We start from the raw sequence: 21366 nt of genomic DNA on the forward strand, positions 1-21366 counted from the left end.
TATATTTGTGTATATATAGCCAGATTTTCCCTGTTTGACAATCCGGTTTTCCTTCAACTTGATTCAGCCTTCAAGTCCAGGTTTAACCAATGAGTCAGCCGGTCCAATTCATTAGTTTTCATTGGTTTCACCTATGCGATGAACGCCATCGATGAGTTTCGTGAAGATGCCAACTATAAAGTTATTGGTCAGGTCTTTTAAGCTCTATTTTGACAAAAAGATTAATGAACACTCAAGTGTTGTAGGGTTTAGGCCCGTGCGATAAGTGCCATCAATGAGTTTCATGGTTGAAGATGTCGATTTCAACAAGTCTAAGAAGTTATTGCTGAGGTCTTTTAAGCTCTATTTTGACGAAAAGATTAACAAATGAACACCCAATTGCTTTATATATGTGTATATAGGGTTTAGGGAATATTAGTCACAAAAAAATTCTTTGTGGTGTAGCTTGTAGGAGTAACTCTACATATACAAGCAGTTGCAAATCCTACAACACTAGAATTCCTTATCCCATCAAATTACAACCTCAACCCATTTTAACTCACGCTGTCATGCACCTTAGCCGAACTACATCCACCATAGATGAACTCAATTGACTCACATTCCATAACTAAAGTCCCTCTCGGGCGACTCGAACACAAGTTTTACACTACTTGTACTCATACGACTATGATCCCTGAATTGAGGCATGAATCATATTAATATACAATCGACAAACCTTTACAGTTTATTAGGATCTATGCTTTGACCGATGCCAAACTCACCCGACTCCCTTAGAAGGAAACATCCAAAGGCACGAGGCAAGAAGAGTAAAAATACCATATCAAGTTGTTTGAATCAAGAGCTATTGTATATGCAAGTCATTTTAAAACATATATACAATGATATCGAAATGTTAACATAGAAGTATGGCCTCACAATTGGATACAATTGTTTGGATTGTAAGTTTTTTCATCAAAAACCTCAAATTATCTCCAGCAAATTGGCCTTTGCATTACTGAAGAGAAATGCTTCACTCATTCATGTCAAAGTTGCTGATATTTTCGGATCTCATCAATTTATCTCTATGTCTTCATCCTTCGATTCATGAACAAAGAATCACCGAGATTGATCGACTAGAAGAACATTTTCATGCACAGATGCCAACTCCTTCAAGCCGTATCTCAAGGAGTTCTGTTTGGATTAAGAATCTAAAATGAAAATGGTTCTAACATCTAGATAAGGAAATAAAACATCTTACTATTCCTAAATTCATCATCACTAAAACACAACAGAATATGTAGGCAGTCGATAACGTTTCGAACAATGAATATGAACATCTAGGCATACACTATTCTTATAATTTTTCATCCTGAAATATAGAACTCACAACCTGAAACGACCAGCTGAAGAGAAGAATAATAGGTCAACAGCAAACAAATAACTTGACTACAGTCGTGATAAAGTTACAATAAACTAAGAAAGTCTGCTAACTATTATAATCTGAGGGAAATTCAGATGAATTGTGGCTAGGTTGAGTTGAATTCGTCAATCTGAATTCAGTTCTTCCTGGGTAGATTGGATGGAAATTTGATGGCTTAGGTTGCCCGAACCGCAAGTGTTTGACAGAAATAGAGTTGAATTTAACTCTTTAAGTATACCTCATGAATTTAGGTGAGAAGACAAGCTACGGCAGAGTTCTAGGTTGATATTTTGAGGATTAATGGATCGAAATGGGTAAAAGGTTGAGAAAATGGCCGAAAGTAAGCTAGAGGATGTCTAAGTTGGAGAAACTATCCCTTGACACACAACTAGAAACTCCCTGTTTCATAGGTCCATCGACGTAGGAGCTTCTTCACTCCTTGTCACATGCAACAACTGCCAAACAGTCAAATTGTTCCCTGGTGCAACACTTCTCAACTCCTTGGATACAACTCTAGCTCAGACTGATCTAACACTACTCCCTCAATCTCACACTATTTGCATTGGTTGTACAAGCCTGCACCACACTCATATGACCTACTAACGGGCTGTCCGTGCGAGTGGGTAACTCGGCCGGTACTGCCTAGGATATTCAAGAAGCACCTTCTGGCTGAAAGCAGAGGTTTCGGAACTAGAAAGCCTAAAGTGCTCCTCAAGGATGAAGCTTTGATGCATGATTTGCCTTGACTTATCTTATGGTCAGCAAAACTAGGTAAGAACAGGTAGTTAACATCACAGTAATGATTGTGTTAATTAGCAATATGAACCATCCTTGTCCCAGCATTCAGTGTCCACAATGTTCGACAAAGAGACGGAATTCACAGGAACAACAAGCAGAAGAAAGCAAAGATGGTTGGCCAACAAGAGTGTAAATTGTAACCATGAGAAAGGAGAATACCTGAATCAAGAGTTATCCAGTTGGGAAAAGCGTTAGCTCCTTGTTTCTGGAACCGCCATTGTCAGCATCATCTTCGCCCTTTCTCCTCCAATCTAAATCATTCGGTAAAGGAGGAAAGTGTGCCGGCGCCGGCATAAACACCATCCCAGGCCTAATTCCTTCCGTTTGACGGGCTACGTGTGGCGCCTGTGCAGGTCGGCTCAGTAATCCGGGGCCAAAATGCCCCAATTGGTTCTGATGGTAGTAGTACTGCTGCATTGGATCCATTTTCTCGTGGTGCTGCTGCAGCATCGCCACGGGCATGTAAGGCAAGCAGGGATCCGCCGTCGGCGCCGCGGGGCCAAGAAACGGGTGCGTCGCGGGGGAAGGGGAGGGATTGGCGGCGGCCGCGGCCAGGCCTTGCATCTGCACGCGCTTGAGGTAGAGCCGGTACTTCTGGAGGTGGCTCGCCACGTTCTCGCGGGTGAGGCCCTCGACGCCCATGATCTGCATGATGGTCTTGGGCACGGCGTTGGCGATGCCCAGATGCGCGACGGCATCCACAAACCGCTTGTGTAGCTGAGGCGTCCACACCAGCCTCGGCCGCTTCAGCGTCCGCGGCTGCTCCGGATCCTCCTCCCCTCCACCGCCGAAGGCGTCTAGGTCGGTCTCATCCTGGCGGCCTGGAAGACGATGGTCAGCGGACGGGGTAAAGGAGGAAGCAGCAGCAGAGGAAGAGGAAGGAATGTCGAAGGCGATGGCGAGGTCAGGAGCGATGAGGCACTGCGAAAGGGGCACCAGCTCGTGGGGCGAAGGGAGCTGCTCCTCCCAGTCCCATCGAGCGAAGCATTTGGCTTCTTCTTCTTCTTCTTCTTCTTCCGCTATTTGTTGCCTCATCGGCAGAATCGAAAATTGAGAGAGAGAGAGAGAAAAAAAACTGGAGAGGAGGCGGCGGCAGCGGCGGCGGCGGCGGCGGCGTCGTCGACGACGAGGGAACGATAAGGGAGCAGAGGAGTTCGAGGTGGATATTTCTTCGGACAATTACTCTTACTATCGAACGTACCGCTTTTCTAATGGGCACAGAGTCGTCCTTCATGTGGGGTTCACCGCAAAGCAGAGGCGGGTACAAGATCCGTGTATCATCGTATGCGGAACTGGGAAAGTGTTGGTGTGATTCGTTCCATACTTCCATGTTATTTCGACGCGATTAACCAACCCGCCCCGGCCAGTTCCACGAGCTCTGGTCGCTCGTCCTCTCGTTGGGTTGGGGTCCACTCAAGCATGAAGTAGCTTTAAATGATGTCGAGTTGGTCATCATATAGTTAAGATTGAATTTCGGTAAAAAAAAATTGAGAAATTATTCTCTCAAAAGATGATTAATTTTAATTTTTTTAATTTACTCTCTCCAATAATATAAAATAATAATAATAAATTATATAAAGGAAAATAAATAATGGATCAATTTTCATTAAATAGTTAAGAAGTGAAAGGAATTTATGCGACGGTAGAGTTGGAGATGAGGAGGAATGAGAATGTGGTGGCGTGCTTAAAAATAAAAATAGTTGGTTGGTTGTGACGGACAGGTGGAGGTTTTTATTTTATTTTTATTTTTATTTTTTTCAAACGCGAAGAGAAGAGAGGGTAAGGTGCGAGCTCGGCACCGGTGAGCGTTGACTGAGTGTCCTGATTGGTATGACAGTAGATCTTTTGATCGTCCTTTGCGATCCAGGGATCGTTCGATCATTGATTTATTTGAATGATCTTCATCAGATAGGATTTATTCAAATGAATTAATGATCATTTATGGTCCATAATGGAACCAAAGGATTCCGTCTGGATTGGTATGGATTGAAAAGGAAAGGAAATTTGACGATCAAATTTCCATAACTCCATTCGTATCTAAATTTCAAAATATACAAATGGCATATAATATTCTTGAAATATTCCTCCACTCTATCAATTAATTTCGTCGTAAACTGATTGATATTTCGTTCCAAACAATCACTTCACTTCAAATCAAAATTATTATATATTTTTAAAAAATTTCTTAATGTATTTTTAAGATTACTTCAATTGAGAATGATGAATTAAATTTAGACGGGCTTTTCTAAATTATATATATTCTTAACGAGTTTAAAATTTTATTCTCAATTTATGCTATTGATTTGAAGTGATTTAGAGTTATTTAAATTCATCAGTTAATTTGGAACGAAATTAACTAATGGATAGTATTTTGGGAATATACTATGCGATTTGAGTATTTTAAAAATTGAGCATGTGAAACGGGTAATAGTTTTTTTAAAAATAGATAATCAACTCTTTGAATCGACTAATTTTAGAGGTGATCGATTTGACCTTAAAAAATTTCCATTTATCATTAGAATAAATCCGTGAAATACAGATAGATCCTAGTGGACGGTCCAGTATCACAAGTAATTCGACCATTATAAGCGTATGAGGTATCTTATGTGAGTTTTAAATGCTCATTGAATGGAAACTCATCCTACCTCTTACCACCGCATCTTGTCTCGTGAAATGGGTAATATTTTTTTCATAACAGATATCCAACTCTTCGACCCACTAATTCTAGAGATAATCGGTCTAACGACAAGAAAGTTTTCCATTAGCCATAGGGTAAATTCCAAAAGCACAGATTGGTCCTAGTGCACGAGTGATCCTGTCCAAAAGTTGAGTCAAATAAAAGTATTGGTGATGATGGCAAGAACGTTGACGGAGAGAGGAATCTGGGACTTGGAGGAGAGGATCGTCAATGGTACCCACAACCCTGCGAACACCACAGACCAAGCACTCAAAATCGTTAGAGCGAGAACCAGTGAAGAAGCCTCTAGCGCAGGCCCTTCAACGCTCAAGTCAGAAGAGAAGCCAAACAAGAAAAGGATGAAGAACCGTAAATACGTGCGCATAAATAAGACTGCTGTAAAGCATATACCTGGTCAACGAAGAGGACATCCCTTTTTATACTAGTTTTTGTTACCTTCGTAATCATAAGGTATCAGAGAATGTCAAATGTTAGAGGGTATTGGGTGAAAGAGGATGTACGTCGGACTTCCATTGAGTAGAGGAAGATTCTGTAGTTTGTATGTGGTAGAGTATTGGAATATTCTCTAATGAATAGCTGTCATTCTCTGACAAGTTGTTGTGATTCTCTGACAGCGTTGTCCTCCGGGGGTCTGACCAGATAAGAAGTCAACCGGAAGTAAGGTTGGGATGGTATCCAGGAGAAATGACGGGACTGAGTCCTGGAGGTTTGACCGATTAAGAACCGACCGAGATTAGGTTGGGAGTCTGACCGGTGTAAAGCTGACCGGGATTATATTAGGAGTCTTGCCCATGAGAAATAAGAGGACTAAGCCTTGGAAGTCTGATCAGCTAAGAACCAACTAGGATTAGGTTGGGAGTCCCACTGGCGTAAAGCCGACCGAATTAGATTGGGAGCCTTACCCATAAGAAGTGAGAGGACTGAGCCCTAGAGGTTCGACCAGCTAAGAATCGGGCAACATTAGGTTGGGAGTCCAACTGACGTAAAGCTGACCGAGATTAGATTGAGAGTATTGCTCATGAGAAGTGAGGAGATTGAGACTTGGAGGTCCGACTAGCTAAGACCGGCTGGGACTAGGTTGAGAGTCCGATCGGCGTAAAGCCGACCAGGATTAGATTGGGAGCCTTGTCCATGAGAAGTGAGAAGACTGAGCTTAGAAGTCCGACCGACGTAAAGTTGACTTAGAGTAGAGGAGTGGGCTGCTTGGGTCGTAATCCCTAACATTGACCGCCACTTCCTCCTAATTTTTGACTGTCACTTCATCTTGATTATCGTTTCCGCCCTATCACCGTGATCATCCATTATTTTATGTATCAACGAGTAATTCGAATACCATATGCAAATGAGTTACCCTATGTGAGTTTTGAACCCTCGTTGCATGGGAGTCCATCTGTACCTTTTACTATCACATCGTGCCTCTTGAAATGGGTAATAGTTTTTTTTTAATAATCTAGATATCTGGCTCTTCAAACCAATTAATTTGAAGATGATTGATCCGACCCCATAAAAAATTTTCAAATACCACTAAAATAAATCAGGAAGCGTTCAGCTCATCCAAGCACATAATGTTCTTAACTTCACTTTAATTGAGATTTGAATCTTAAATATATTATTAAGTATCTGATTAATCATTTGAAAAATCTAATAGTGATCCAAATCTATTTTAATTGAGATTTGAATCTTAAATATATTATTAAGTATCTGATTAATCATTTGAAAAATCTAATCCAAATCTACCTAAGTACAAAGAGAGAAAGTGTGTGAGAAAATGATGAGAGAGAAATATGATGAGAGAGAAAATATAATGAGAGAGAACAAGGAGAGAAAGTGATATGAAAGAAAAATAAATAAATATATTTTGATATTTGATATTAATGGAGAAAATTTTAGTTTTAAGTCAAGGGTATTTTTGGAATAAGGAATATTTTGATTGATGAAAATTACCCAATTTCAAGGATTCATTCCCTTATTTGTATTCCTATTCCTATAATCCAAACATTAATAATGATAATCAATGATTCTCATTCCCATTCCCCACTCCTATTACCCTAAATCAAATGCCCCCTAATAAATTTCAGATGATTTTTTTAAAAAAAAATCATAATAAAGAAAGAAAAAGGAAATTAGGAACTTGGGAAAGTAAGATTGTCCTTGCAGTGCCAACTATGAGAGATTGGAGTGACGCCCCCGACAAGTAAAAGAAAGTTCCATCAATTCAAAAAAAAGATATGCAATCGATCCTTTCTTTCATCCGAACATCCCCACCTCCATGTGCTAGCAACTGAATTAAATTATTTGTGACTGGACTTAATTCGATCTTATTTTGATCTACCTAATTGATCAGATAGAGGCTTCCATCTAGCTCATAATAGCGTAGTAGATTCAGTCTGACCCATGGATTAGGTTGAACAAGATAACTAGGCTTGCCGTCGGCTAAGCACAACTTGGTTATAGATCATGTCTACCTTGCCCTCTCGGGACAATTTAATAATTAGCACATGAGATGTTGTCATCATGAGATCGGAAGTTCGAATCTCGATAAAACCGAAACAAATATCTCTCTTATGTACTAATCACTATTCCAAAAATTAATTTCTTTATGATCATTCAACCTCACTAGGGCCGAAGGCACCATTCATGCGACTCATCTATCCTCATATGTTTGGAGTACGCATCGTCGATCTAATAAGACTGGGAATCATTTTAACTTTGCAACGAATTGTATGACTAATCATCTGTTCCCTGCATTGTTGTTCTCTTTCCCCCTTTCCACGAGAAGTTTTGGATAAAACATCCAAAAAAACTTCCTTTGCGAGAAATTCAATCAAATTTCAAGCGACTGTAAAATGCAGTGGACATAATTTAATGCCGATAAATCACCTCGTTCGTAGTAGTAAACACTTCTATACAAGTAAACACCTAGCCAGAGATCATCTCCGGGAAGGGCAGCAAGTCTTTCGACATGAATTAAAATCCAAATGTACAGAATATACAGAGAAATGCCGGAAGGAAGATGGTTGAATATGTTCAGCTTCAGTCTCCCCACTGCACTAAAATTCAGGACTTCCCGATCGGCTGGGCTCACTTGTATAAACATTGTTTCACCTTCGATTGCCACATCAAATCGAATAGAAAAGAGGAGTTGTAGTGTAAATACATTCACATAGAATCGGTCATCTAAAAAAGGTGACGAAGACAACAACAGAACCGTAGAAGGTGAAAGTCCCATGCGTCGTTAACCTGTTCGGTATCACCAGAAATAACTATCATGATCAGAGAACAGAAGAGCAAAACCCAGCAATTATGAACCGGAAATATCTATATAATCAAACCTTCTTCACAGAAGGCGAAGACACCTCCCACCATTTCGTCGTTGTTGTCCCCATCTTCATCAGGCTTTTCTCTCTCGCAGTGGCTGCTGTTGCTGTCTGCATCAACAGCTTCAGTTAACTCACGGCAGTCATCGAGTTCTGATACTTTACAATAGCCCTCATCAAAATATTGGACATATTCAACTGAATTGTTGGAATCAGAGCGTTCAGCATGATCCGCATGGTTGCTGGAGATGTATAACTTTGGAACTTTACCGCCATCTTCATCGTCTGCTAGTCTACCATTACATGGCACACTATTTGATCTTCCTGACACCCCAGTATCGACACAGCCATCTTCGATAAAATAACTTGGACTTTGGTTTGCATGCAGTTGCATGTAATCTTTGGAGCACCTAATTGGTGCCGTACTTGGTTTAGTTTCTGACAATGCGGCAACATCATTACGGATGATTGAAGATGAACCATGACTTGATTCACTCGGAAAAGCCGTCTGCGTTGAGGGTAAAATAGCTGGTTTGCCAGATGCTGGATCATCAAAATCAAGCAAACCACTTGTCGGTCTTGTCCCTAGGAAAGACAGGTCGCAATGAATTTCTGACGATCCAATTTCTTATCATAATTTCATAAAATTGAAAAGTTATTACCAAAATCTGACCGAGATGATGTCTTGAAGCTATGATTGGCTGTATTCCTGCTGAACTCATATTTACCTTGGCAAGATACTGATGATGAAGTTCGACCAACTCTGCAAGAATGCAAACCGTATCAGTCAGATTTAGCAACTGCCATAATCAATAATTTAGTGTTCATTTCTATTATTCTATTGACTATAAATAGATATTTCAGCAGGGCTGCGAATGATCTAAATTTATCCAAGTTTAGCCACATTCAAGCTTGCTAAATAAAAAACTTTTGAGAATAACTGAATCCAACCAAAGCTTATAATTCATGTCTATTTTTTTTTAAAGTTTGTGTTCATCATCAAGCTCAAATGCAAATCAATAAGAAAATTTTATTTTTGAGTTTATAACAAGTCATAATATTTTAAATAAATAATTTAAGTTGTAATTTTCATAATAAATTACAGTGCTCATACCAAACTGATAAAAGATAAATTTAGAATAGTTCCAATAGTAGGCACATATGCAACACAAAATTTTCACCAAAAGAAAAACTTCAAGTACAAACAGTGCAATTAAAACATACACAATTATAAGACTTCAAGTGTATACATTAAACAAGACCATAGACAAGCGTGATGTTGAGCTTTTATTTTATCTGTTAGCTAGTGAGTTCCTTCGTTAACATAGGCTAGATTTCCACCTCTTTCTTGTCCTAAAACACAACTCAAAGAATTGCAATTTCTTCATAGTTCAATAAGGGGAATGAAAATTGTGAACACCTGAGGAAAATTAATCAAAGAGCTTATAAATTTCTTCCTCTCTATCTTACCATAAAAACAGAACAGATTTTTTTTTAAAAAAAAAAATCTTCTATTTCAATTATGACAAGCAAAGATTGTTATTGCCAGGAGAACTGGTAAAATCAAATAGAGAAAACACAATGCAGACTTTATTCCTAAGTTCTAGCTAAATTGTGCAAATGAAAACACCCACCAAAAATCATAGAGAACCTTGGCATATGTGAAACTAAAAGAGAGGAGGCTACATCATTTCAGCGAAGACAGAAATTTTGCTCAGAGGAAAGATTTATTAAAAAAAAAATAGTAATGAGAGACTAACAAACAATATAGGAGAGTAAAAGAATGTCATTGAATGTATGTATTTTGTGACCTTATGCAATCCTGCAAGAATAACGAGAACTGTTTAAAAAACAAAGAGATTTTTCCTAAAGTCTTATAACTCTTCCAGCATATGCCAACTATTATTCAAGATGCACACCAAACAATTCTTCTAGCATGTCAAGAAGACATGAATAACATCCCTTGAATAGCAGCTGGAGAAGATTAAATACGATGCTCAGAAAATAAGCTACGGGTCGGTTCAAGAATCCTACAAATTGGATAAAACAATGTCTCTAAGAACTCTAGTCTCTATCATCTTACTAAGTGCTGCTACAACTTCCATGTGTGTCAGCTTTCAGGTGGCTAGATGACTCACATATTTGTCACTCATGAACACAAAATTAAATGTCGACATTTAAAAAGCAAGGAAGAAAGATAGACCTACCAACTGCAAAAAAAGGGAATGATTAAAGAGAAGTGAACTAGAGCAACTGAAACATCCAAACAAAAAATCAACTTCTAATAATCATATTAATTTTACAATAAATCATTCAATGTAGTGCATATATTAAATAGGATAAATTTAATATGGAGTGGGATGGGATATGCCAAGATTATAAAATGTCCCTCTAGATCCACTTTCCACCATTAGCTAGCTGTTAAAAATAGAATTTGATTAATGATGTTTGTTTAGCAATACTTAAGAATAAATTTAATGCCTCAGGGTCCTTGTAAAAGTGGTAATTATTCATCTGGTCACGAAATACTCTTTTTAAGTGTGACGTTGGCAATTGAGAAGATGATCAATGCGTTAATGAGATGACTCAACAACAGTAAGCTATTTCGGATTGCTGGACCTCTAAGTCCAGGAAGTTCTACCGGAATGGTTGTTAGTGAGCCAAGGGCAAAGCAGGTTGTCGAGGTTAGTAAGGCTGCAAGAATTTCACGCCAAATCAATATTGCTATAATGGACCAACTTCAGATATTAACATTGAACCCTAGCATAAGTTAGGCAATAAGTGATGGACCACGATAAGTGCATTGCAGAGTTTGGAGTGGGTAAAATATCCTGAGGACCCGAGGTGAATAAGATAGAGTCATGCTGTTTGTTCTTGCTGAAACAAGATGATAAATTGGATAACGATTGCAGGACAAATGGACTTTTAAGTCAATTTTTCATAACATGGCAATATCTTATTTTATTTGTATGCATATTACATCAGCCAAGAAAGAAAATCAAACTACGATGAAACACAATTAAGATAAATTCATGCTTGGGGATGCTTTAAGAAAGTAAAACAACACCAATGGCAATTGAAATGAAAACAAATATAGAGATGATTGATTGATTTTGTAGCAAAAGAATATGTTCCTTCAATGCATAAGAGGAAAAAAAAGGCAGCTCAGTGCAGAGCTCCCGCAAATGCAGCTGTTGGGAAGGGTTGGATCATATTGGATCTATTGCATGCAACCTTATCTATTTCTACAATTCAAACTAGTGGCCTTATCACACGGCAGCAACTTTACTTTACTGTTGCATCAAGGTTCCCCTTCCATGCATCAGAGGAAACAATATGATAAATAATTGGATTTATAACGTACCAACATAACTATTTGAAGCTTTGAACTTGAATCTTTTTTTCCCACAAAATTTAACTGTTGGATGACATACCACATTTCAAAAATGTGATTCTGTCACGTTTAAATCAAGTCCCAATGTTTTGTCATAATTTTTATTTCAGAGAAAACATCTCACACTTGTAACCCTTGCTATGTGTCAATTGAACTCACTAGTAGATTGATTCAGTAACCACCATAAAGAAATTAGGAAAGAGAATATTTTATTGTTTATGTTAATGGCACATCCAGTATCCACCTTATAGAAATTAGGAAAGAGAATATTGTATTGCTTAAGTTAATGGGACAACCATTACACGAGTATATATGGTCTCTAGAGATGACCCTAAATCTAAAACACTAATGTAGCACTAAACGAGATACACAAATATTAGTGGATTGTTTGTCGGAAACGTTCCAAGAGTGCGTGGGCTTTGAAGGAGTAGTCGAATAATCCTATTAATACTAATTACTACCTCTGGCACTCCTTTTCCCCTCCCTCTCAAGATAGATTATAAAACCATCTATGTCTAGCTTATCACATGAACTAGAGAAACTTGCACATGCAAACTAAAATTAGACACACGCCGATAATGAAATAAGACATGCTATTCACATTAAGCAAAGCACAAACAATACTCATATAGTCAATGGGGAGTTCCTTTTGACCAAAATCAACAAAGCTTTAGAGATAGTGATGGAGCATATAAATGATGATCCCCTTGTACTCAGATTGGCATGTCTTTAACCTAAAATCAGCATCAATAAAGAAAGGAAAAGGAAGGGATAAAAATTAGAAGAGACCTTAGGAACTAATCTCTAGAGTACTCTTCCCCCTAAAGTGGCAATTACACCTACACATAATAAATGAGGGAAAAGGAACCCTCTAGAGGGTCCTAAAGGAAAGATGGATTTAGATGGAAAGAATAGTACGACCCTTTGCTAGACTCTAGCAAGATGGGAACAGGATATCTCCTTCACTCAAGTCGCCACTAGTTCTTAGACGCCACACATAGCTGGACCCTTTGCTAGACTTGAGCAAAATGAGAATAAGGAAACTTCTCTTTTAAGGTCTCCATTGAGACCCCACATGCAACACGCAAAGAAAATAGAATAGAACGGGATCCTAGGTGATAAATCTCTTGAGCGAACTTTTCCGCTAGGCATATCAACAATACACAATACACTAAAAATGAAAAAGGAAATCACTAGATAGGGTTTGCAGGTCAATGAGGCACATCGACAACACACATGAACATAAGAGCAGGAAAGAAGAGCAAAAATAAGGTAAAGCATAACAAAGGATGGTTGAGATTTGAGGAAGAAGGAAAAGTAAGACAACTGGCTCCCCCTTATGACACATTTTGAAAACGAGAAGCATAGCAAGTATAACAAGGGAGGGACTTTGGTGATGCTGAAAAGAAGACAGATCTATTGGAACCACAAAAAATTGAAGAACTGTTGAAGCTTGAATGATTGGATACAAATTTGAAGGTGTGCAACCGAGCATTGGCCACGAGCCAATGGAAGCTGCTTAAGGATAGTTTTGGCAAGTAAGATTGCAGTTATTAAAGAAATATAATTCATGAAAACTCACCTTGAATATGAAAATCAGGAGCTATATAGACATTTTTGAGAGAATACCAAAATGCTCGAATAAATGAAATTAATACCACAATTCTCAAGATTCATAGGAAAATATTTATGGAACATTCCCACAAGGGTTGATCAGAGGACAGAAACTGAATGAAGATCCAGATGGTGAAGGTAAAAAGATTTGGGCGGTTGCCTTAGTCAGTTAATTTTCAAAGAGAAGCAGCTTTTGAACTTGCTTGCTGAACTAGAAGACTCTCAGTCTTCCTTTGTGTTACAGAAACTAGATGACAAAAATATATAGTTCTTATGATATTTGAATTCGATAACAGAAAAAATATTGTTAGTTCTTATTATAGTCAAATAAAAACTCTTTTGAGTCTAGCTCAGCTATTGGTCACCTGAAACATGAGATGGTAGAACAAAGGGTAAAAGTTGCAGAAAGCGTCAAGGTTTTGTAATACCTACTAGTGAGAAAAAAATGATGCTCTTAATCAGGCCAAGGCTTAAATCCCAAGCTATAAGACAGGCAAAAAATGATACTGTTGAATAATTGCAGAAAAGGGTTTCCCTTCCCCACCTTTAGCAGCAAACAACTCTCCAGGTTCTCCTCCCATTGAAAGAGAGGGTTTGGCCGATACTTTCTCCACTGAGATGCATATGTGTCTCAAAGGGTGTCATCACTCATCTCTTATCGTCATCATCAACTACCTCAGCCACGACAAAAATAAGTTCCCAACAGATGCGATGAAGTTTCATGCAGCACAATGCAACTGACTTAGACCTCGAGGTGCAAACTTTCATAATTTATCTGGAGAGTGAAGAAGCAGAATGGATCCCATTTGATCCAATTATTGTCTCAACTGCTTCTGTGCAAAATCAAACCGAAGAGACAGATGGAGTAACATCTACGAAATAGATGGACCAATCCTTGACTTGGCCAATAAATTGTGAACCTATACAGGTAAATTCCAAATCAACAAATCGCAATCTGTTCATTTTTCCTCCTTTGTGAGAATCTGCCATCATCTACTGGTCTCCTAGTATCTTTCTCCTTCATCCTTTATAAGCTTAAGTAATCATTCATCTCCATCATTTTTTGTTCATTCAATTTTTTTATTTGTAACCAGATTTGTGTTAAGACTGATTATGTAAGCAGAAGCAAGATAAGTAACCATGCCCTAGTTCATGAGTATTTTAGTCTATTTCATTTCCATCCTTCCTATCAACCCAAATAAATACAGGAATGGATCCACTTCCATTCTTTTCTCTTCCATCAAGTAAACAGGTTTTCTTCCAGCATCCCTTCCCTTCCTTTCCTCCCATTCCCTTCTTCACCCTGATTCCCCTTCCCTTCCACTCACAAGTCAACATACCCTAATGGATATACTTGGGAAAATTAAATTGATCCTACAGATTACTACTATTCAATTACACATATTTTATAGCATCCAAAGAAAATAAACAGTAACTAATGATTTTTCCCCCATGAAGACCTTTGACCTACCAATTGTACTTGTCCTATACGGATAGGAGAGTCTTATCAACAGCAATTTTAGTGAAACAGTACCTGTCAGTCCCTTGTGATTGGAAGCCTCGAAATTGCTCAAAAACAGGAAGCAAATCCTTTCGCCTCACTTCCACCTCATCAAAATGTAGTTTTTCAATCTCAATCTCTCCACCAGTATAATCTGTTGCAAAAACTTCACCAGCTCCCGATGGAGTTATTATGCAAAAGCAAATCTAAAATGCAAATTGAGTTAGGTATAAATTATTCATCTAGTTGAAGAATCTAGTTTTTCCAAAGTGAATTTCTCAAAAACAGAAAAATTGTACCTTCGATTTCTGCCATATTGGGATCTTTCCTGAGTTAATCTGCACTTCAGCATTTGAGATGAACCAGTGGGATCTTTCACTCCTAACTGATTCTGCCCCAGATGCACCACTGGCGGAAGACATGGCATATGATGTTCCATTATCTTCAGAATCTCCAGGATCCGGGATTTTCTCACTATTTTGCTGACTGTACAAAATAACTTGGCAAATATTTTCCTCTCTTTCTGGCCAATTTGACCTTCTACAAACATCCCACCATTGAACTGGCTCAGAGTTTACACGTAATTCTTCATCTTGAGCTTGAAATAGAGGAGCAGGTACAGCTTTCAAGCTGCTATCAGTAGACTCCACTAACGAAGATGGAAGAAGTTCATGTTGTACGACATGGCCAGATGGGGAATACACCAGGATATGTTCCAAAAAATTTTCCTTGCCAGTACCTGGTATAGAGTCATGATACAGAGAATTATAGAACACTGCAGCAATTGCACCTGATGGTACAGAAGCCTTTCCCGCAGCAGATGCGGCAACATTGCTTACAGTGTTTAGCCATCCAGAATTAAAATTTTTAATTCTACTAATTACAGAGTATGTGATTGGAGATGGAGGTGGGTGTAATTGCTGGTGGATCATGCAGCATGAAGCTGACCACCAGGGTGATGTTAGATTAGGAGTAAGAACTGGGCCTTCACCATTTATAGTTTGTGGTTGAAGGCTAGCATCACCGCCAAAAGGCGATAGAACATATATGTGGCTGGTGCCTCTAGATGAAACAATTGAAATCCACTGGCTATAATGACTAAAAGATATATCTTGTATGACCTGTTAAAAGAAGCAAAAAATAAATAAATATAAAGCAAAACATGTTGTACGCCCAATAATCAAGGTAAAAAAAAATACAGATTCATACAGCTGCTGTTAGTCCACGATATAGCTTGTAAAGATGAACATGTGATGACGTCCAATCATAACATGCTGGGTTCGAACTATTCTGTACACGAGTTGGCATAATTCGGAAAATATTTATATTGTGCCCATGTACTGAAGCTGTGACCAATAGGGTACCACTAGGGTCAAAACATAGAGCAGATATTGGACTGCTATGAGCCCTAAATTGAGAAATAACTTCCTTGGAAACAAAATCCTTAATGACAACCTGCAAAGGACAAACAATTATCAATCACCCAGTATGCAATTCTCAAATCACCTAATGGTTGGCGACAGGTATCTATATGCATTAATATGAAAGTATTAAGGAAAAGAATAACTCTGACAATATATACATACCATTCCTGCATTGTCAGGCTCGCTTGGATGTGTCATAGTTTGAAATCTTCCAGATCTCCGACCTACACTTGATGACAAAGGAGAGTTAGAACCGTCAGGTAGTAGTTCTTGGCAATATTTAGACAGAGTTTTGTAACCCATATCTCCCAGATTGATAATTCCAGCAGCCAATGTTTTACTAGATTCCATAGCATATCGAGCAACAAGGTTTCCACTGCTGGGAGAAGTTGATGGGCTTACACCTGGAGAGGGAGTAAGATTTTGTGGACTAAGGCGACCCGTGTTTGATATGAGAGGGTTATTGGAAGCATAAGCTAACCACCTAGGACCAACAGCCATCGGACCACAACCAATGTTAACACCAGCTGCTCCTTGTAATGGATAGGTTAAAACACTGAACTTGTTTTCAAGAGTAACAGCATCGAAGCAATATATCTGCCAAAAACATTTAACCAATCAAAATGATTTTCCTAGTGAAACCCAACATACCTAATTATTCAACAAAAAATAATTATCATTAGTACCTGTGCTGCAAGCGCAACAGCAACTATTCGGGAGCTGCATCGAACAATATATACAGCAGAGCGGAATCTCAAAACATGAATATAACTGTGAGACTTGAGTGAGTAGAACCGAACAACAGTAGGAGTAGAGACACAACTTCCTGCCTGAGGTTCACTGCTATTCTCTCTGATCAATGCACTCAAACGGCCACCTTGGACTACACCTGAGCCATTGGTCTCATCACCAGCAACAACCAAGAGCATAGGATGTGATGCCCTGAACCCTTCGGTAACTTCAGAACTGATTGGCGTGGGCTGCATCTGTAAAAAAGTAACTGGACCATCACGCTTAGAAACCAGTTCACAGACACTAGCGGCATCCTCAACATCAAGCACTTGAAACCCATTTGAATAACCGAGAAGTAGAACATGCTTAAACGAAGATGGACCAAGCTCCAGCTTATCAAAGCCAGCCCATAGTACCTGCAAGATCAATAGAAAATGAAGCAAAATTTTGGTCTATTAGACTTAGAAAAACAGCATACAAAATTACATGGACCACTTGAGAGAAATATAAAACATGCAAGAGAAGAAAGTCACCATACAAAAAGAGAAGTGTGTTTATTCAAATCATGGCAATGGTGCCATAAGAATATACACCTCCACAAATACTTTCCTGTAGAAAAAATGATTTTCCAAATTATTCTAGAAAGGTGTACTGATTCCATGTTAGAATAAAATTCTTAAGAATCATAATTCCAATTCCTATGATCAAATTTTAAGCTCATTGTTGAGATTGAACTTTTAAGTTCCAATCCCCATTTTTAAGTTGCCCACATTGTGATTTGAACCTTAGGATATTAGGATCATATTTCTCAAGTTGATATATACATTCCAGATACCAAGTAGGATCCAACTTTGCCAATACATTTCTTATAGCTGCAGGAATTAATATTCTTAGGAATTCTTTTTCTTATTTAAAATTGGAATTCTATTGTATAGGAATTGCTTCAAACAAGCAAACTGACAAACTATAACGTCTTAACAATTTGGAAAGGCCGCCAACAATAAACATAATGCAAATGTTTAATTTCATGGACAAAATAAGATAGTTCAGAACAATTAATACTTTTCCTAGTGAATATTTGCATTCTTCATTCAATTGACAGGATAAACTCCTTAGATGCCTTTGGTGCCTCTTAATCCAACTCTATGGATTATATTGCGTTCTACTCTCAGACCAGTTGAAAATGAGCAGCATAAAAAATCCGCATGACTGGGTAATCAAGGAACTTCAGAGCTAGAACCCTATCCATCGAGCAGTTGGCATTTATCGAAGCCCTTTCCCACAGTAAAACACCCCAAAAAGACAAACCACCAAACGGAACCTAATCGCATCAGAACCCAATCGAATTGGAAAACACAGATCTCTCTCCCAACAGAAAGCAAAAAAGAAGCTTTTTTGTTCTTTTTTGGTGGCAAAAAGTAACCTGGTCCTTTTCATCCTCCGTCGGTGACGCAATCGATCCAGCAACAGATGCTCCGGCAGATCGGACGCTGCTCGCAACCGTCCCTGCGTTCGACGACACTGTCTTCAGGCACGATGAGATGATCCGCAGCGAGCTCGGCAGCAGACCGTTTTTACCTTTGCCCCGAGTCATCCTCCCTTATCTCCCCCGCCCCCACCTCTTTCCTCTCTACCACACGCCCGCCGCCCCACCGCCGCCCATCGACAATTCTCACCGCCGATGATCAATACCATTCGACTCTAAACCACTCCCACCTCTTCCCTCCCAAAAATTTCTCCTTTCTCTTCCCCTTCACCTCCTCTGCCCATGCTTTGACTTCACCGCCATAATTCTCCTCCCTATCTCTCCTCCTCCGGGACTCCCCAGCTCACCCACAAAACAAAACCAACTCAACCCTCTCTCTCTCCCTCTCTCTGCACCTCTCCCCTTCCTCTTCTACCCTCTCTCTCTCTCTCTCTCTCCCAGCTGTTGCTTTCGTGTTTGCCTTCCCTAAATCATGATAGGAAACCAGTTCCTCTACTCCGCCAGCGCACGATAATGGGCAAACGTTCGATCACATGTATGTTCGGATTCCGTCTAGATCAAGGAATGGTTCACGATAGATCGAGTAATCTGCATGGACACCACAACGGGTGTTCTATTAAAGGGCTCAGACAACGGGAATATAAACCGTAGATTCCGCTAACAAATCCGTTTTCCAATCAAATTAATTCCGTGGATCCCGGTAGCGCGTTGAATCAGGTAATCGGTAGACTTGTGGGTCAAGTAATTCTAATTTCGTCTTTTCACCTACTATTATTATTATTATTAAAAGAGAATTTAAATATAATTTTTGATATTAAATAATAATAATAATAATAATAAAAGAAATTTAATTATTCTTTCATTAGGGTTAGGGGCGTATTAGGATTCTTAGGGAAGAATGTCGAAATTTCGGCCTCTAAAGTGTTAAGCTTAGAAATTGTCATTATTACTATAGTACTTTTTAAAAAATTTATACATAAATTATAATTAATAAAATATCCTAAAAAATCCTTCTAATCTTTAGTCAAATGTCCAAATAAAAATGAATTGTTTTTCTTCCTTTTTATTAGTAGTCTTAATCAATTAATTTTTATTATAAGCTAATTTTTTTATACATGTATTTATGATATTTGATTTTTTACTCTTAATCAAATTTCTGAATAGTTTCTCACTATCTGAAAGGAAAATAAATTATAGGAAGCTTCGTCCAATAATAATAACTCATGTAACGAGGGTTCAAACTACCAGTGGAGTATTATGCACCCATTAAAAATCGAGTTCAAGCCTATTAATAATAATATTCTTATATGGACCAACTACGATAGCCCGTGAGAGCTTATTAAGCTGGGAAATGATCCCATACATGATATGCATCTTTGACAAGTGTGCAATTATATTTATTTGTGAATTAATATGCTTACAATTTCTAATTTATCGAGAGTAATAAGAAAAAAAATATTATATTTTGAGTTTTAAGTTGTTCGACGACTAAAGATGAATGACTCATTTGTACACACTAAGAAAAGATAGTTTGAGCCTTATTTTCTTTTCTTTGGTCCTCATTTTTGACAAGTTTCATTTTCATTTCTAAGTAATTCTTGCAACTTTCATTTCTTGATGGGTTTAAAAAATGAGAAAATGAAATGATAGTAAAAAATAATATTTGAATTGTAAATTTGAGAATGATAATTTAGGAATGATTATTAGATTTATGAGAATCAACCAAACTCATATAATTATGTGAGTTTCATTTTCATTCTAATTCTCATTACATCCTACTATTAAACTCATACCTATAGTCATTTCCATCATTTAATCAAACGTCACCTAAATACTTCTTGTGATGGTGATGGTCTAATGATGCCTTTATCTTTGGGTGACCTTATGAATTGCTTACCTCGTTTATTGATTGTTCTTTTTTGTTTTTTTTAATGTTAACATTACGTTTATGTCGATTAATCTTATGATGATCGATCCGTTTTATAGAAACTTTCCACCGATTATTAGGAAAATGCTTACAATAGATGATCCATCAGTTCAATTTTTTAGGTCAACTGCTCATTAAAAAAAAATCTATCCATTAAATTGTCAAAGATGAGATTGAAAACATTTTACCATATCATTTGCCTAGAGAGAAAAAAAAATGCTTAAAGACATTGTAACACCATATTAGCGGCTCCTTCATGAATGCCCTACGTATAAGTGATAAAATTCTCTATCAAGTTTTGACATATTATGTTTGCTTGTTCATATTCTCGACTTATGGAATTTACGTGATGCGAAATTGTTCATTTATTTGTGATCTAAAAGATTATAATAAAAGTTCCTAATAGCATTATTATTCAAGTGATTAGTCAAACGAATTTAATGTTCATAACAATATTATTAAAAGGTTCCTTGTCATAACAATATAATTGAAATGTTCATAAGAGCATCTCCAATGCAAACTTTATTAGAGATTTGTAAAATTGAAAAACCTCACCAAAAAGAATTTTTATGATTGTGTATATAAGGTTTGAGGTTTTTAATTTAAGAACATGTTTGAGTTTTCAAACCTGTTTTTTTCTCTCAAACATAGAGCTAATAATTAATGTCAATGATTGTCATAATGTTTTATAATATTTTATTTTATAAATAATTAATAATAAGTTCACTTATGCAGAGAATTAATGTGCATGAGCCATGCAATTACATGTGGAGAGAATTATAAAAAAAAATTCACTTAGAGATTTAACCATTAGGAATATTTCAATGACTTTTTATAATATTGATGTGGCATATTGAAATCTTTAAAAAAGCTCATTCAAAACTTTAACTATTGGAGATGCCCTAAGATAAATGCGTTAGGACTTCTTAAATTCCCCACCAAACTCTTGGGATATTGACCACTGGCGGCAGAAGAATTTGGGATGATCTAAAGCCCATGATAGCCTTCGGTAGACTATCTAGTTTAAATATTTAAATTTCATTATAAATTTTCTAACTAGTTCAGTATTATCATAT

At 37.8% G+C, this 21366-nt stretch overlaps 2 protein-coding genes across 2 annotated transcripts; both read right to left on the reverse strand.

Moving 5' to 3' along the window:
- Positions 1 to 803: 803 nt before the first annotated feature.
- Positions 804 to 3488, reverse strand: LOC121984300 (transcription factor MYBC1-like). Its single transcript, XM_042537172.1, has 2 exons — positions 2357 to 3488; positions 804 to 1170 (listed from the first exon to the last, which is right to left on the reverse strand). The coding sequence occupies exon 1, from the start codon at positions 3230 to 3232 to the stop codon at positions 2369 to 2371; it is 864 nt and encodes a 287-aa protein (XP_042393106.1). The 5' UTR covers positions 3233 to 3488; the 3' UTR covers positions 804 to 1170; positions 2357 to 2368.
- A 4215-nt stretch (positions 3489 to 7703) lies between these two features.
- On the reverse strand, positions 7704 to 18786 carry LOC121984298 (autophagy-related protein 18h-like). The gene is made up of 9 exons (XM_042537170.1): positions 18301 to 18786; positions 16832 to 17293; positions 16308 to 16742; positions 15931 to 16176; positions 15021 to 15842; positions 14755 to 14927; positions 8875 to 8975; positions 8228 to 8797; positions 7704 to 8135 (listed from the first exon to the last, which is right to left on the reverse strand). Exons 1-9 carry the CDS (start codon positions 18469 to 18471, stop codon positions 8131 to 8133), a joined length of 2985 nt encoding a protein of 994 aa, XP_042393104.1. The 5' UTR covers positions 18472 to 18786; the 3' UTR covers positions 7704 to 8130.
- Positions 18787 to 21366: the final 2580 nt, after the last annotated feature.

Source organism: Zingiber officinale, chromosome 5B (genome assembly GCF_018446385.1).
Source record: "Zingiber officinale cultivar Zhangliang chromosome 5B, Zo_v1.1, whole genome shotgun sequence".
NCBI lineage: Eukaryota > Viridiplantae > Streptophyta > Magnoliopsida > Zingiberales > Zingiberaceae > Zingiber > Zingiber officinale.